The sequence below is a fragment of the Chelonia mydas genome, chromosome 17 (assembly GCF_015237465.2).
Source record: "Chelonia mydas isolate rCheMyd1 chromosome 17, rCheMyd1.pri.v2, whole genome shotgun sequence".
NCBI classification, from domain to species: Eukaryota; Metazoa; Chordata; order Testudines; family Cheloniidae; genus Chelonia; species Chelonia mydas.
In genome coordinates this window covers 6,759,177-6,778,138 of record NC_051257.2, presented here as the reverse complement: position 1 = coordinate 6,778,138, position 18,962 = coordinate 6,759,177, and the positions used below count along the sequence as shown (strand labels likewise).

At 37.6% G+C, this 18,962-nt stretch overlaps 1 protein-coding gene across 8 annotated transcripts in view; it reads right to left on the bottom strand.

The window, feature by feature from the left end:
• USP32 (ubiquitin specific peptidase 32) overlaps positions 1-18,962 on the bottom strand; it is a 149,576-nt gene that overhangs the window by 47,317 nt on the left and 83,297 nt on the right. For 4 of the 8 annotated variants that reach the window (XM_037880160.2, XM_037880159.2, XM_037880161.2 and 1 more), the window contains exons 6-10: positions 9,193-9,324; positions 7,368-7,475; positions 6,150-6,265; positions 5,712-5,774; positions 1,516-1,599 (exon numbers count right to left, since the gene is read on the bottom strand). In XM_037880160.2, coding sequence (XP_037736088.1) covers positions 1,516-1,599; positions 5,712-5,774; positions 6,150-6,265; positions 7,368-7,475; positions 9,193-9,324 — 503 coding nt within the window. Of the gene's footprint in view, positions 1-1,515; positions 1,600-5,711; positions 5,775-6,149; positions 6,266-7,367; positions 7,476-9,192; positions 9,325-17,190; positions 17,388-18,962 lie in introns of those variants that run through there. The other 4 variants (XM_043531390.1, XM_043531392.1, XM_043531391.1 and 1 more) reach the window with 4 other exon arrangements.

Here is an 18,962-nt window from a genome sequence, read left to right as displayed (position 1 = left end):
CCTTCTAATGTCTTGTGCAGTGAGCATGCTGGTCTGGAGATTGCTGCTTAGACAGTAAGAGCTTGGGAGTCCTACTTATAGTGGATTCACAAAGACAACACGAGGAGGCACGAAAACTCAACTAAAAATATCATTATCAGAATGAGAGTTCTAAACACTTACTGAAGAACAAATACAACAACTAGCCCATCACTGGAGAATGCTTAGATTGCCAATAGTTATTCATTTTAGCTCTGATATACACATATATGTATTAGTTATTAGTTAAGCATTGACAGTGTGTTAGTGCTATTCAGGCCATAAAAATAAAGACATCTGATCCTGAGGAGATTACAAAATGCAAGAAAGAGATAAAATGTACTATAGCTAATGCTATAACATTTATTTAGAAAACAATCGTCCTAGATTTAATTCTGTTTACCAATGAATACATTTGATGGCTTCCAAAAATGGAGATTGCAACACTTCCACCCCCACCCAAATTTTGGCAGAAGTATCATCATAATAAAATTTAAAGTTGCTTTGGAATGAATACATACGTAAGAGATCTTGAACAAAGGGCTGGCTCAGTAGCCTAGGGCTTGGGAGGAATCTGAAATCTTATCTTTTTCTTTGCTGCACCCACGATAACTGCATCCACACACTCAGCCCCTTTGGGAAGGAACACGCCTCTGACCATGCAGCTGATTAAGGAACTACACTGATAAACTCAGAATGGAGCCCCATACAAGTTTTTTTCAGATGGAAGAACGGTGGCTATGTGGGGCCTTATAGGGAGGTAAATTAGGGCAATTCCTCAGAGCTCCATCAGGGAAGATAACTTCTTTATCCACCTCTCAGGACAAAAAGTTCAGTGGAAAACAGGCAAGGAATAAATGACAAAGAGGAACACAATCTTTGGGGTTTACATTTTACACAAGATGAGCCAACCTTGAAATGTGGCTGTGCTAAATTTTTGAGATTGGGCCTGAATTGGATTTTAAAAATTCAATATACATTTGATCCCAAGCTTCTGAATTCCAGGTTTACCTGCATTGCGAAAGGGATGTGATGTGATGATATCTTTCTGTGCACTATTAATAGCTATACATCAATAAAAGACTGCTTAGATACTGTCTACAGAACATGGCAAAAAAAAAAAAAAAAAAGGATTGTAAGCTGCAGGAGCAGCCTCTCTCATTTCCTGTATCACTTTCTTAGGGAAGATTTGGAACATCACCACTTCTAATGGGGAATGTAACTACTGTTACACGTTAAATTTCTTTCCATTTTATGTACCGTGTACTCCATTTTTAACAGCTTGTGCTCCAGGCAACTCACACTTAAGTGAATAATAAGCAAGTACAGCATCATTCAGTCAAGGTAATACACGCATACAAAAACCACACTTTATTCAAATAGACAAAGCTGTACGTGAGTTGACACAAATGCTGATGCTGTACTATGTGACTGCAAAAAGAAAAGCTGATGAGTTAATTACCATATTGTTAAGGTTTAAATTTGCACTAAATGTACCTGAAAAAGTAGATTTAAAAATTCATTGGCAAGAGCACTCTTCACACTCCAGATCTGATAGTCTTCCAGACTGAGGTGTCCAAGCTAAGTTAAAAAGAGGGGAAGGCAAATAATGAGCATTATCCATTTTACCTCATTTCTGTGTAAACTGTACATAAACCCATCATACAGAACATGAAAAGTAAGTGTCTGGGAAAGGATTAGCATACATCATTACTGGTATAAAACTTCATGTGAGACAATGATAATGAAATTAAATCCAGACACCAGTTTTAGCTTATCTTAGTCAAAGCACATGAATGTCCCAAAAGAACTACAAAGCACTGAACCTACAAAGAACGAACCATGCAAAGGTACCAGTCTTGGTTCCTGCAACGTAATCCTGTAAGTTTAGTTTCCAATATCCATCAAACACGCTTTCTCAAGCCATGACCAAAACTGCATTGAAGAATCCACATGAATGGTCAGGATAGCCATTTTGTAGGATACAAAGCCACACTGAGGCTATGTTTCTGCAACGAGTGCTCCACAGAAATGCCCCAGCATTTGTACAGAACTGCACAGAGGTCAACTGCAGGTTTAGGGTCTAACTGTTGTAAGATTTTAAAGCAGATTTTTTCAATAACGTTCTTATCTTAATTTACAATCTGCACAAAAAAAGCGGATGGCATGAAAGTAGCTCTTCGGAGTTTAGAAAAAGCACTGCTCATTTTAAGTCCATGTATGTCTAATGTGATATGTTGAGTTCTATATTAAATTGATCCTAATAATAAATCTTTAAATCAAAATATAGATCTTTACACGGCAAAATAGCAGAATCTTCCTAAGGTCTGATTATTTCATAAACATTTTAAAGGAGAAAATAATTCAATTCCTTCTTGACAGTCAGGCTGACTGGGGCTCTGGAATCGTGTCTCACCTCCTGTTGCAGGGGTTCTCTTAGTTGGGTTGTGACCAGTAACTCCTCTATCTTTTGCCTGGGACTAGTCAATCCTCCTCCTCCGAGCTCTCCCCCGCAGGCCATCTTCCCAAAGCTGGGCTGGTTCTCACCTTAGGCTAGTCTGTCTTATCCCTCCTTTAAACAGGATTCCCTCCCTTCATCCTCTCCCTCTAGGGCTGAGAGTTATGTTCCATACAGTCACAAGCTAGGTCTCCTCCTCCTCCAAACAGGAGCCCTCCCTCAGCTCTATCTCTGGAGATGAGTTGTATCTCAGGCTTCCTTCCTTAGGGTAATTGGTCTCGTCCCTGATTCAAGCAGAAGTTCCCCCTCAACCCTCTTCCTGGGGCTAGGGTTATGCCTCGGGCCTTTTTGGCTCAGGTTAGTCAGTCCTACCCTCCTTCAAGCGGGACTTTCCCTCTTAGCCCTCTCTCTGAAACTACAGTTATGCCTCAGGCCTTAGGTTAATTAGTTTTATCCTCCTTCAAGCCAGAGTTCCCCCTCCAGACCTCTTCCTGGAGCTAGGCTGTGTGTCTTAAGTTAGCTGCAAGGCTTTTACCAATTCCCTTCAGCTAAACATCCTTTCCAGTTAGCTTTCCACTCTGGAAGGTTCAACAGTGTCTGCCCTGTAGTGAGGGACCAGGCAGCCTTTATACTGTTCCCCTTCCCCCACCTCCTTCCCAACTGGGTGGGTGAGAGGGGAGACTTGTCCTGCCCAATCTGCAGGATCCCTGGTTCTATGCTCTTGAAGGTACAACAACAAGATTCCCTCTCCAAGCACTATTCATTCCTGGGGCTGCTTCCACCCTATGCCTGTCCCCCTTAAGTCTCTCGATATCTTCCTACTGGACCTTTCAAACCCTCAAAGGGTCATACAGGTTGTATGGTGGGCTGACTAGTAAGAGTTACTGTCCTTGATGGCAGACTACCCCATCACAGAATTTAGGTGCTACATTTAAAACTACACTGCCATTTTGTAATGCTACACAGTTCTGCTTTGTTGTTTCTCCCCCCTCCCATGTCTTTACTGTCAGTAACATTAGTAAAGCTTCCTTTTTATGTCAAAATACTTCAAGCAAAGGTCAAGATGTAATACAGCTTTGCAAATGTCGGCTACACAAACTATATTTTAACTATTTGGCAACAGCACAAAGCATTGCTGGCCATAGGTGAATATAAAATACACCCAAGTCAAGAGATCAACAAGAATCCAGATTATAAATATAAACAAGAAATGATGAAGTATAGTTTGACATTGCCTAGCTCTGTTATACTTCCTAATTTTTTTAATTGCCTGATAAAAGGCTCAATTTGATATTTTCATACTGGCATGCAACTGCATAAACACTTAGTCAGTACTGGTAGTTACTAAATCTCTGGTTACACCTACTTTGTTCACAGTTCAAAGGCAAAATGAGATAATGTGCATAGGAGTTCAATAACTCACCTAATTATTGCATCAGCTGCTTTTTCCAGCACTACTTTCATAATCTATTGGGAGGGTCCATTATTTTACATATAATCTTTGTGGAGAAGGTAGGGTCTTTTCCCTTTTACTTAACGCTTTGGGAATGGGTCACCAACATGCTTCGCTACAGACTACCCTCATTGTGGAGCAAACTACAAAAACCTGACGGGATGAAGGAAAGAGCATCTCCGAGGCTACCTTTCCTACTGTTATGATAATGGAAGAATCTTTCTTCCAGAGGATGGGTCAGCAACTTCATTGGAACACAGGTTGGTATGGTATACAATTGTTCAAGGTTATAAGCATTTCTAGGTATCCTTGATAAAACTTTTCAGAAGTAACTTGTAGGTCATCCCATGAACTTCCCCCCTTAAGGTAATAAGGCAATGAATTAAATTGTGGAACCGAAGTCATTGTATATTAGGGGAGGTGGGATCACCCTGAACCAAAAAGATTAAAAAGTGCATTTCTCAAATACGTTATTTATCTAGTATGAATATAAAAATGCCTAAAAGTATTATATATGAGCTAGGTATTATTTTGATTATTAAAAGACTGAAGAGCTTTTATATAATCAAGTAAAGTCACGACAACTGCCTCTAGAGTATGTTCCACGGATTCCTGCCTTGGATGTGATAGAGACAGTACTACAGTATATGTACTTCATTACATATGAAAATATTGTAGAAGAAATTTGATCGGAATGTAATATATCTCAACAACTGAAGGCAAAATCTTATGCATTTCAAGGTGATATATATATACACAGCATTATATAGCACTACTGATCACCTGAGGGATATTCATCTTCCTATCTGCTGCAGAGTATGAGATACATGCTGACACAGTGAACACACAGGAAGATTATTATCCATTTGTTTTTTTATCTAGGACTTGTTGGTTTTTAACAACAAAACACCAGAAGGTGTATAAGCCCATTTCTTCTCTCTCTCTCTCTCTCTCTCACACACACACACACACACACACACACAATTTAGATTTATTAAAGCAGTACTACTCACACATAAATTCTAGTAATGGCATAGGATGATTAATTTCAACTGATTATATAAATTTGGACCTGATTTTCACAAGTGTTAAGTTTCACACCAAGATCCCCCACTGACTTCAGTTAAAATTCGTTGGAGCAGCACTTTGGAAAATTTGCTCTGAAGCACAAAGGTGGATGCAGAAAATGAGCCATGTCATACATACACACATCTGATTTTAGCACAACCACCTTCCTTCTTGAAGCATGAACCAATTACTAACATAGTTTTCCTTCTTTGGTGGACAGTCATTTTGCTAGTCATTACTCTTATAAGAAGAGTAATCATTTCACTGTTTTAGGCAAACTTTGTTTTACCAGTATAGAAAAATAATTAATAATTAATTAAGAGGGTGATAATTCTGTTAAAATTAAATTTTACAAACTGACATATGAATCAGAATGTAAGTACATGGTCTTTTTCTAATAGATGTACCTGAAAAGCTGCAATGAAAAATGGACATTTGCTTGGTAGAGAACCTACTACTGACAGATCTCTGCACTGAAGCCAAACATGGTAAGTTTACTTTACCTTGGATTACTTTTAAATAAACTGAAATATTTGAGTATTACCTACTTGCCAAGTATTTTCATTTTTATCACAGCTAATCAACTCCTGTCCTTTAGGATTCAACCAGAATCCTTCCCATGTATGTGAAAATACAGTTGGAAAATAAGATAATTGACTGATTCTCTTCAAGTTATCTATTAGAAACGTAAAAGAAAGTTCAGCATATTCCCACCTTTGTGGTATCATGTGCATCCAAAATGTCTTCTACGATTTCAGACAAGTTCATGCCCAATTCCTTGACAAACGGAGTAGAAAATACAACGTTTAGTGCCTACACATTATTCCAGGGCTATCCATGTCAAGAGGAGGAAAAGAGTGAACATTTAACTTTCAGTGATTTTTATTAAGTATCTGGGTAGTTTAAAATTTGGGGTCTTCATGTCAGCCACATTTTATATCTAAATATCTTTGTACCATAAGCAGAAATTAGAGAGAGTAACTTACACAAGGTCAATTGCATACATCCCTTTCCTCAATTCAGACATTTCAAGAGGATGTTTTAGTGACATCTGTCTCCAAATAACACTCATACTTTGAAACCTAAAATTGATTCCTATTTTTCAAAGGCCACTACAAAAAACAATAGCAGGAAACTTAAAACATGACTTACAAGTATCTCATCAGTACGGTTGTCTTTCCAGACCTCTAAAAGTGCAACTACCATTTCTTTAAGTTCAGTGCGAGACAAAACTCCATCCCGGTCAACGTCAAAAACCTTAAAGCAAACTGAAGGTGCAGGGGGGCGGGGAGGGGGAGGGGAGAGAAAGGATTATTTTTGCATCTTAAAGATAACTGACAACTATGTTCTAATTAGGACTACTGCACTTGGTCAACTTCATTGCAGGACAAAACCCTGCAAAGTCACAAGGATGTGACTTAACTGACAGTTTTGAAAATTTCACAGTATGATCTGGGGTTTCTTAGTTGTGGTAGTGGGAAAGAGGAGCTCTCTTTGCTGAACTGAAATTCAGTTTTCCCAATTGCTTGATATCTGATATAACAGGCCATGGAATGCACACATATTCAGAATCTGTAGTTTTCCAGCTTGATGGCAATTTTTAAGCTACATAGATGTCATTTTTTCACCTACTTAGGTACATCACAGAATACCAGGAAACTCATAAGGAGCCAGTTGAATGAGACTGACAATAAGAGCAAACTGGTTCATGCCAATGGTGTGGTTAAGAGTGGTTAAGCACTAGAATAAATTGCCTAGGGAGACTGTGGAATCTCCATCATTGGGGATTTTTAAGAGCAGGTTGGACAAACACCTGTCAGGAATGGTCTAGATAATACTTAGTCCAGCCTTGAGTGCAGGGGACTGGACTAGATAACCTCTTGAAGTCCCTTCCAGTTCTATGATTCTATGATTACAATAGAAAATAAACTGGCATGAGCACAATTTACGAAAATCTAGAAGGAAGTCCAAATGTTTAGATTTTCCACTATATAATGGGATGCAGACTTTAGCACCATGTATGTGCTAATACAGTTTGTATGTATGAATAGTTAGCAAAATTAAACTACCAAAATAATTTACTGAATACCAACTTTAAAACAAAATTTCTGAAGAGGTTTATAGCTGGAATGAAGTCATAGAATAATAACTCACAAGAATACACTGAATTAATAAATGTTAACCATGTTTAATAAAATAAAGCCTTCATATTTAAACTTAATTCAAAATACAATTGCTAGGTTTTTTGCCCCCTCTATCTCCTTCTCAAGTACAGATTTAAAAATATGTACATTAAATAAATTTGACTGACAAAAACTGAACAGATTTTTTAAAATTAGAAGCTTAATGGGCAATATTTTGCACACTCACATTTTTGCCTTTCTGCCAAGGGTCCCCTGCAACATGCCGACAGCCCACAGGAGATTTCCTTAAAGTCTATGTGATTGTCACGATTTTCATCAAAGGCATTAAACAAACCTACAAACCACAGAATCACCACCACACACTGAATGTGATCAGACAAACTCACGAACAATATTTAGCACTTACATAATGCTTTACATCTTCAAATCAAGGTACAAACATTAGTTATAGTAATTAATCCTCAACACCTGTGAGGCAGATAATTAAGAATTATGCCCATTTTATAGATGGGAAAACCAAAAAAGCATGTTAAGTGACTTACCCATGGTTAGACAGAGCCAGGAATACAAAAACCTCAGGAATTCCTGGCCAACAGTCTCATTCTTAGACCATGCTCTCTTCCTAATGTTTAATAATTTACACAAGCCTTTCGTGCATTTGGGGAATAACTTTAGTTGCCAAGTAAATGGTAAATTTTTCAAAAATGCTGAAGGGCAAGATTTTTAAAGTAGTTTAGGCACTTCAAGATACAGATAGGCCCCTAGTGGGATTTTCAAAAATGCCTTGGTGCCTAACTCCCATGGATTTTCATTTGAATTAGGCGCACCTAGGTGCTTTGGAAAAGCCCACTATGCACCTCTCTGCATCTTCATGCACCTAAGTATCTTTACAAATCTGGCTCTGCATAATTTAGGATTATCAATGGGACTTGGGAACCTAAATCCTTAGACACATTTGAAAAATCTTCTCTCAATAAAATCTTTACCCTCAATGACTGAAGTGTACCATTCACAAAAGAGATACAGTAGGTACAATAATAGTTCAGGCTTCTCCACATCAGTCCCAACTAACATGCCCTACCTGTGATACACACCACTTCTAGGAGAGAAGGGATAGTTTAGTTGCCAGGGTCCATTTAGGGGGCACAATCTAACATGGTTTAAATTGTTTTTGCTTTGTTGGGGACTTACAACAATATAATCCACCTGTGGATGCGCTGCCCCTGTATTTAGCCCCTAATGACATTGCTAACAACGTTGTCAAATAGTGACAATTGTGGTAGTTTTTGTGATATGGACACTAGCTCATAAAGAAGTGGAATGAGACTTGACTTATTCACATGGAGCACCCAACAGCTATTAGATGGTTACAACCTTCAGTCACTACCAACCTGGCTAGGACTTGGAAGGGCCAACCTAGTTATGAATGGCTCTGTATCCCATTACCAAGCTTCTGAGCTAGTCGCTTTCACCCTCTTTATCTTGAGCTGTTATAAAGAAAGGTCTCTTTAATTGACTGTAGGACAACATTTTAACTGAGCACACTGAATATCCACTTTACAGATAAAACTACTTGGAGTTTTTAAAAAAATCATTTCCATATTCTTGGCTAAAGACGCAGTGGAATAATTTCGCAAATTAGAGAATTTCAATAATGACAAAGAAATTTCAAGAAATCATAAGGTAACTTACACAAAACAGATCAGAACATTTGCCAGCTTTCCTGATAGTTCAGATGTATGCATCTCAGAGGATCTACTTTCTCTTATCATTCTACATTTGTCAACAAGCAAGCATTCACAACTGCTTTCTATCCTTTTTTTGAGTATTTAGAGCGGAGAGAAATAAATCTTCTCTCAATAGAAGCTTCAAAAAAATGAATGAAAAATGTGTTCTTCTGAACACTAAGAAAGCAATACTGCATCTGTGGGAGAGCTTGGCTTTTTAGAGTTCTACAAATAAGCACTTTTGAGATGAAATTAGAGTAGAGTACGATAAGCCCCACACCAATACAACTTCACAGAATGAGTATTTTTATCAGTGTCCCATACCTTCACTCAGAGATGGATGAATGGGAGGGGAAACTAAAGGGCCAAATGTCTCTAAATCAAAACGTCCAGTTCTTGACTGAGCCTTCAAAAGCCAATATCGTTTTTCAAGATCAATGATGTCTGATTCTTCCACTGTAGATCAAAAAAAAAAAAGGGTCAATCTCTGACAAGCAGAACAAGGTCTTTAAAGCAAAGATTTAATTTATATCAACACAAAGAAAATGCATACTCAAGACTGTTTAGATACTTAAAGAAACACTAGAATTATAACATTCACTTATGAATACATAGGAAAGTTGTTAAAAAATCCCATGTAGTTTGTCTGCGAATCTAGGAATATTTGGGACAGAAACTTTTGCCACTCTTACAGGGAGTTAAAAGACAGCACAATGAAAACAGATAATTTCTTTAAAAAGAGAAACAACGAATCATTTCATGCCTGCTTCCTGCACATACAAGACCATAGTAACAATGGAGAAACAAGCTAAATTTAGTTTTCTCACTTACAGAATCACTGCACATCACCAGTTACTCCAGAGAGTAAAATCAATTACATTGTGATCTGTCTTGATATCACACATTCAAAGGTACCACAGAAGTGAACTTTTGCCAGCTGCTAAGTCTGCTGAAGTCTCTTGTTCTATCTGATAAATTTTTTCCCCCTAACACTGATGTCTAATTGCACAGAGAGCATATTTTCTCCAGGCTGGTCCTTAATAGGACATCACACATTTGAATACTGAAATCAGGATGTAAAATGATCATTTATACATAAAATATAATGAAAATCCAAGTACAGGACTTGGCTACTTAATTGAGGCATTCATGTTTGAAAACTGTAAGCTAAAGTTAGAACAAATTCCTATACAGAGTACTGTGAAATTAAAACTAACAGTTAATACAACTATGACTTAAACTTACATTTCGACATTACTATCTTTCTACATGTAATGTTTATTTCCAACTATAAAATCATTTGCGTTTATTTCTTTTTCTTATTTATTGTTTCTATTAGAAAAGCACCTGGAGACACAATGAGTAGCGAGGCCCCACTGCCCAAATTCAGATTTGGGCTCTTCAGGGCAAGGATTATACTAATTTGAAGACAGGATGCAGTCATGAATATAACAAGGAATGGGGAAGAGGTGAAGGAAGAAACAGCCACAAGAATGTGCATTAACACAGGCCAGAGACGTACACAACCAGATCACTCTTTTTTTAAATTTTAAGATAATTGTCAGATGAATAAGATAAATATGCGAAGTCCCTACTAACCAATTAAATTTTAAAATAGCCAATGGGAAGAGTAAAAGGTTTCCACAAGAAAAGCACGAGCAAAACTCCACATGCAAACAGCAGCCTCTAGAAAACTGAAGTCTTAGATAAACTTCTGTACTTGAAGAAATAACCTGTTCAAGAAATATTTTGCCCAAAGCATTTTACCCTTGTGTTATAAGTATGCGTGTCAACAGTGCTTTAGGTTGGTGTGAATTAAGTGTTTCTCAAATATCTATTTAATAACAAAGCTGTCTATATTAAGAAACACCATGTGTGATCTCATTCCCAGATGGTTCTAAGCCCTTAAAACCATGCCAGCTTTCTAATAGGATTTAACTTCAGCTATTTGGCCTGCTTAGACGATAGAAACAAAACAATGTCACAAGGACTAAAAACAGAAGAAAAACAAAAAAAGAGGCAGTTTTAACATTTCACCTTTGCCTCAACTCCTGGTTTTAGTGGATCAATATAGGCCAATATGTATTCCAGACATAAGAATCTCGTTGGCCTTAATGGTAAAACAAGTTAATAGAAGGGAACACTTCCCCATGCCAATACTGGATTGTGACAGGCAACTTACACTGCCCTATGAATGCAATCACCAGCTGCTTTTTGGTTTACATCTAACCATAAGCAGCATACAGATTTTGGAAAAATAAATAGTAGAATAAACTTGCTAACTTGAAAAATAGTTATGCATCACAGCTCAAGGTTAAAGTTGCTAGTTTGTATTTCTCGAACACCACTCATTGATGCTTTTCATTACACTGAAAAGAGGTGAATGACACAAGAAAAATGTAGTTGTATTAAATTTACTCTACCCAGTTCAGTTCACTAGAGTAACAATCACATTAAAATTAGTGTGAACACATTTTAACAGCCCAGCAGGCATATCGTGTAATGTAGAGCAAGCTACTCAAAGCTACCTTCAACACTGCACATTTGTAGAAATTATTAAAAAAAGATTACATTTGAAGCCCAGAGTTTGGACTTCTTTGGGTATCCCTCAACAAAATATTTAAAGAAATTAACGAGAAAAAATGTACACAATGAAACTATTTTGTTTCTACTGTCTCCACTGCATGTCCAGTAGAACCACAATATTCACTCAGAGCAGTTCGAATTAGCAGTGCAGGAACTCATTACAATGGCGATGAAAACAGCTATTATATTAGCATTGTCATTACCCACAATAAATACTGCATTGATGCACCCACTAACAACCAGTCTAGTTATTCACTGACCAAGGAGAGTGACATGTAAAAAAGCAAAACAGCAGCATAAATCCTGTAAAGGATTTTAAAAATTCTTTTATAGTTTTCATATTCTAGAGTGTAGCAACAACAAATGTAAGGATTTTTTTTTTTTAAATGGGCCTTGATCCTGGACTACTCTAGTTTACAGCAACTTCCCTCAGCTGCCTCCAGGCCACTTTGTGACCTGCTGCATACTTTTGTGTCTCAGGAAATTCCTTGCAGGTGTGAAAAAATTTCCCCAGGTTCTGGCCCCACTCTAGAATCAAGACCATACTTTTTAATCTTTACAGCTTCTTTGAGGCCATCATTGCTTTCTCACCATGCTGAAGCGTAGGTTAAAAAGGTTAAATTTAAAGGCAGAAAAATAGGTTTTAAGCTCACAATTCTGATACTTAAAGAAAAATTTGTTCAAAAATATGCAACGGCAATATTATCTCTGAACAGCACGAACAGTGCCTCCTGGAGACTACCAACGTCATAGCCCTGGCTGCTAAGCTGGCTGGATCCAGAGCCGCAAGTCCTGGCCACAGCCTTGCCCTCCTCTCGGATGGCCGTGAACTCCTGCCTTGACTCCTGCAGCAGGGAGTCCTTAAATTCAAACAGTGTGTCCCAGAGGTGCAAATCATACCTCCCCAACAGGGCCTGCTGTTTGGAGATACGGAACTGGAGACTACCCGTCGAATAAACCTTACATCCAAATGGGTCCAGTCTCTTGGCCTCTTTTTTTTGGTGGGTAGCACTCAATCTGTTTGTCCCATTCATTCACTGCTGACACCATCAGGGACCCGGGAGTAGGGGCTGCGAGTAAAGGTACTCAAGGTACCCACTTGCTGGAAAATAGGTTTTCTTTGCTGTGCTTTTTGAGGTGGGGGCAGAGAAGGAGGAGTCTGCCATGGTGATCTGACAGGACCCTCACAGCCTCATTAACGGGCAAGGCCACCATGGAAGGAGCAGCTGCAGCCAAGATATGTATTAGGCTTTGTGCTGACTCCTTAAACTCCTCAACTTCCAGGCCGAAGTTCGCAGTGACCCTTTTTAGGAGTTGCTACAGCAAGAGGGGTTGGTCCAACAACTGCCACAGGCAGTAAGAAGGTATTGAGAAGGCACAGGTCTGGCGACACCCTTTATACTGGCACGCAACTCCAGAGGGCGCTAAAGCCGGCCCAACAGACAGCACTGAAAGACAAATCTCTGGCAACTGTGCATGCGGTGTGCACACACCTAACCTGGAATGGAAATGAGCAAGAGACTCGAAGAAAGTTAACTTTAAGACCTAACAAAACTATGGTTAGTTTTTAAACCAAAATACACTCAGTATGTAATAAGGGCAGATGTGTTATGATCTGAGATTGTTTTCCCATCACTCTGGTAGTAAAGTGCACTAAGGACCCTATCCTTCAAGATATGGGAGTGGAGGATACTCAGCATCTGGCAGAGTAAAGAAAAACAGATGCGTGGAACAGGAAAGTCCAACGGGCAACTCTTCCATTTTTAGAATTCAGCTGTTCATGCGTGCAAGGCAGACAAATTCCTACTGACTCCTTATTCTCCACAAGCAACATATGCCATTGTGCTACCTCCAATTTCCTTTCCCTAACACTTGTGTCCATTATGAGTCTGTGACCCCTTCCCAAGTACCTCCCCAGACAATCATAAGAGTCAGCTTCCAATATAGAAAATGGGAAATGCATATCTATATTCCACCGCAATCCATGATATGTATCCAGAGAAGTAAAAAAAAAAAAAGTGGACAACCTGAAGTAAGAGGATTTGTCTCAAACAAACAAAAATCCTTGTGGGTGTTAAACCACAAAATTGCAAAAATATGACAGTGTTTTGACAGAAGAGACCCATGATTTATTTGCTTAAAGCAGTCACTCTGAAGATTAGTTTAAAAGCAAATACCTTCATTTAATGTAGGTTTATCCATGTTTTTAAAGGGAAAGGATCAAAACTTTGTGTTGAACAAAAATTAAGCTCTCTATAAAGAGCAAGAACCTCACACCCAAACATTGTGAAAGCATTTTGCATGTTGGGTACGAGCATGCAAAATGGCCACACCTAGTGCCTAGAAGAAAAACAGGATGTTCTGCATGCCTGCTGTATGGCAACAGCGTAAATGTCTTTCCAGCTCAGAGGTGTTTCATAGTATTGTGGGTTTCTCTCTTCCAGGATGAAAGATTTAGGTGTGCCTGTAAGTACAAGTTATTTTCCCTATAATCTGCCAGGGAAAATTCTAGGCACGCTTCCTTGTCTTTATCTTCCATGTCACCTGAGTACATACACAACATACAAAAGAAGGTAATTCTAGTTATGAATCAAGAGGTGAAAAAATAGGTAAACTACATGTTTTAAGACTATTATAGCTGCAAGTAGTCTCCTGAGTTTACCTAGAATACTCAACTGGGATGGAACAAAGAAATCAGATCTGGGACATTCTAAAGAGACATTATTGGATTGTCAGGCAGCTAACTCACCAAGATACAGGTCTAAGATTATTAGAGATCAAACAGACACGGGAGAATCTGTCAGAAGGAGAGAAGACACAGCTGAGGGAAGGTGTATTTTTCTTACAGGTTTAAATGTGCTGGTGTATTGAGAAAGGTCTTGGAAAGTTTCCTGTAAGGAGTGGAGTATTGAATCTCTCTACATTTCTTGTAGCTTCAAAATCAAAAGTAAATGTTTGAGAGAAGAACACGGTCAGAAATGGGCTCCCTTGTGTGAGAAAGTTTTGAGCAAATGTAGAAAATTGAAGAGTAACATCAATTTATCTGATTATTATTTAGATAATGTGAAAGACAAGTTCGTGCTTTCTATGAAAATTTTTCTGCATGTTGTTATGTTGTCCCTAGTTTTCTTGGATTGCTAGAAGTCATGCAAACACTATTTACTTAAGGAACTAAAAACAGCATATAGATTAGTTCCTTTTCTTTTAACCTACCCTTATTTAGAAATAAGGAAATATATAAGGATAACAAGCAGAACAGTTTTGATGCATGATCTAATGAGTGGCTGGTAACGCTTGACAATTACATAAGAAAGGATCAGGGAGTTAACACAATGTCTGAACATCTACCAAAGTAGCTATTTGGCAGCATAAACATGCTTATTGAGGCATCTGCAACATTTATGTTTAATTAAGGACTACTGGGTAAATTGATTGACAAGATACAAAAATAAAGGAAACTTAAAATGGCTTGTGTTTCATTTAAAAAAACATGTCTAGCATACTTGGTTTCTTCAAAGTTATCTTAATTGCTTGTGCCAATTTAACCTTGGAAAATAATGATTACCAACTAACGTTTTATCTGCATTTTTTGTCAAGCAGTGCTTTGAATAGCAAGGTTATTGAAAAGACTGTTTTCAAATTGCCATCTTTAAAAGGATTACTAATAAAATGAATATGAAATCTGCTACACAGGTAACACTAGCCAGACAGGTCCATTGCATTGATTAGACTTACACACATTATATATTTTAGAAACCAAAAATAAGACAAAGTATAACATTCTTCATTTACAAGATAACCATGCTTTGTAGAATTCTCCACCAATTTCACTTATATAAAATTGAAGGATTATTGATTACAGTACATGTGGACATGTAGTCTGAGAGGGTCAGTGATTACAGACCATCCAAAATTCTTCAATAAACTTCTGTGTATATAACCTTATAAATCCAACTGCAATGCACAGAATATATTCCTTATTTTTTACTTCATGTTGTAATCTCATTTTTTTTTTTATTATTATTTTAACTAAAATGGCTCCCTTGACCTATTTTTTTTTTAAATTGGGTGCCCAATTTAAAAACCACTTTTTACAATTATTAAGCATTTATCCTCTGAAAACATGGCCTCTCTCCAAGAAGTCTCAAATTAAGCACCCAAAAATCGGGCACCAAAATCACCAGTAACCTCTGAAGATGCAGGCCCCAATATTTGTAGTCCTCTGTCATCAGGGTGACCCGATGTCCCGATTTTATAGGGACAGTCCCGATATTTGGGGCTTTTTCTTATATAGGCTCCTATTACCCCCCATCCCAGTCCCAATTTTTCACAATTGCTGTCTGGTCACCCGATCTGTCATTAATTCTGCGGTATGTACTTTTTGTGGTTTTAATCCTTAGCACTGTTTCATATCCCCTGTTTATTTTGTGCAACTTACAGTACGTCGTCATTGTATTGCTTTTTGTAACTGAAAATAATGAACACAGTAAAAGATTTTGCACAACATGTAGAATGTCTGAAATATTAGTGTCTCCTAAATAACTGTCAGATGGATAAAGAATTTTACATCTTGGTTCTCCAAATACAAAATACTATAATAAGGCCTGCTCCACTATCATTCAAGTCAATAGGAATCTTTCCACTGACTTTAATGGGTGTTGAATCAGGCCTTAGAAGAGTTGGGCTACCAAATCAACAATGTTGTTAATGATGAAACAGACAGGAATTTATTTTCTATATACAAGGAAAACACAATATAGCAACAGCCTTGAATGAAAACATAGATGCAAAATTTCTGGGCACAGCAACTATACAACACGCTGTATATTTTTAAGCTTTTTGTGTAAGTATATACTCCATACATTTTTGGAGATGCTAGCCTTATACGCCAAGATACACATCTATTACACATTGAGGTTTAATACAATAGGTTGGTAGCCCAGGTCAAATAGCATGTATATATTTTGTGAAGTATGAGACACTTATATCTGGGTTGAGACCCCATTCTACTAGATGCTGTACAAATATATAATAAATGGTAGTACCTGCCCCCAGAGTCTCATAAAAGGGGATGAGCCAAAGTGTGTGTTCTCAGTTCATTACATTAGATACTTTCCTAAACTACTAAGGTATCTAAATTCTTAGGTGGGGAACACATATAGTCATTGTTTTTGCACAGAGTTATAGTACATTGATAGTTTATAGCTCTAAATTCTTTTGTCTTAATGTTTTTGGGTTTTTTGGCGAATTCTAAAGATGAACACCTTTTAGATCTGTAAAATACTTTAAAATTCAAGTTACTTTTTAACAGCAGTTCAACAACTACAATCAGAGCAATGTTAAAAATGTCAAGTGCATATCCAATTACAGCCTTCATAGAGTATAAACTACTCACAGCTGATATGAGTTTAATAAGTCAAGGTCCTTGCCACCCTTTATCTAATTTTCAAAATATACAATTTCTTGCACTTACAGTGGTAATACAATCATTTATTTACAATACATATAATCAAAAGAAAGATTAACAGAATATTTTCTGCAGAAATATGGTACCTGAAGAGTTGTCAATCTACTACAGACAGTGAAATAGTTTGAAACTTTATGCACATTAATGCACAGAAAAAGCCTAAGACCATATTCACACAGTTTTGTATTTCCTGCTTAAATATTGTGTACAAGGACACTAATGTTATGAGTATTTCAACATCTCGAAAAAATCAATTAATTTTTACCCACCTAAAGGTACAATTCTCTCTGGTTCACAACAATAGAAGCATACCATATTCCCAACATGTTTACTAATGCTCGTCTTGTGTTACTGTTCACCATAATATTCAAGTAAAATCCAGCTCTCATGCACACAAACAGCTCTTCATCTCCAAATAGCTGGGCTGCTACCCAAACAGCAGATGACTGAACAAAAGTATTTTTGTACAAACGCAGTTGTTTGTCACTTTCAAATTAACAGAAGATTCTAGGGCCTCCGGCAGAGAGAGCAGCTTAAAGTGACATACAATGACCCAGCAGCTAAGAGGATAACAAGGTGGTGAGATGAAGATTAAACCATGTTAGGGGTTTTTCATATTGGCCTAAATCTTGCTATAATATCCTTGTTTTGCTTGATAATAAAAAGGAAAGATGTAGATGCAAGGGGATATTTTTTCTGTTTTATTCAGGTTCTTATGCTGTGCCAGTCATCTGAATATCTAAGCACCTATGCTGCAGATGCAAGTACATCTCAATATTAAGAGGAATATAAATGCTCTAATTTCATGACAAACAGGTCCTGACTAAGAATTTCAGGCATATAGCTAAGTTCACAATGCTGGTTCACACCAGAGTATGGTTGTTTTCACATTTACAGTGCAACTGCACAGAGCTAAATATGTATTTCAAGGAAACTTCATAATTTATACACAGCATCCTTTTGAGTATCATACAGAGATACTGTTGTCAGAAGTGTGATTATAACGATCAAAGAATAGCGTATATAAGTCTAGTTCCAGAAAGCCTTTTACTGAGCGTGAAGCAGATTGCTCATTTCATTTTCCTTTCCTGTTACAGACCCACATTCTAATACATCTCTGCATAAAAGTGTACAGGATTTTAAACCCATTCTTTCCAGAAACAGTGCCCTTCACCAAACATCATTTCAAACATATGCTCTCTTTTACCACCCATTTGTATTTCAGTCATAGGATTAGCTCTGTGGTTCATCCAAGGCTTCTCTTGTATATGAGTTAAATTAACCACATTTTTGGGCAGACAGTATTGCTGAGACATTTTGCAGGGTCAAGAGAGGATCTCAGTAATCATTCACTGGAAACTAATGACTTTCAACATCAGGCTCACCTGCTCCTGTTTGTTCAGATATCACATGCGGCAGTATGTGTAACAATGACTCTCTATATCAGGACAGTCGCTGTACGTTCTACATTTGAATTTCAGTCATCCAAACATTTTTGCTTATGCATAGTGACAATGGTCCGATGGAGGGCAGCACTTCACTTGAACTTAAGCACGTGCTCAAGTGCATTGCTGAAGAGAGATGGGATTATTCATGAGTTTAAATTTAGGCATGTGCGTAAATGCATTACTGAACCAAGGACTCTAGAACTAGCTGAATGGATTATCTCGGAATTTTTTCTTGCTCCTGAGTCAAAATATTTATATATAAATACTCCAAACATACTGAAGTCTCAATCAATCATGTCCTGTAAACCCATACGAAAAACAATAACCACAACTTACATTTATAGAGACATCTTGAAAACCCCCCCGAAACTGACTTAAAAAGATCTCAGTGAATTTACAGGGATAACTCATCCTCTAAAGAAGAGTAACCATTGCCATTCTGCAAAGCCTCAGTAAATCCGGAGCACCTAGTGCACTCGTAGGTTCTACAAAAAAAATAAAACAAAGGAACAAGTAGAGGAGGAAAAGTGGAAAACAATTTATTTAACTGTAACTAGAGGAAGAATTTTAGGCATTCATAACCCTCGTACAAA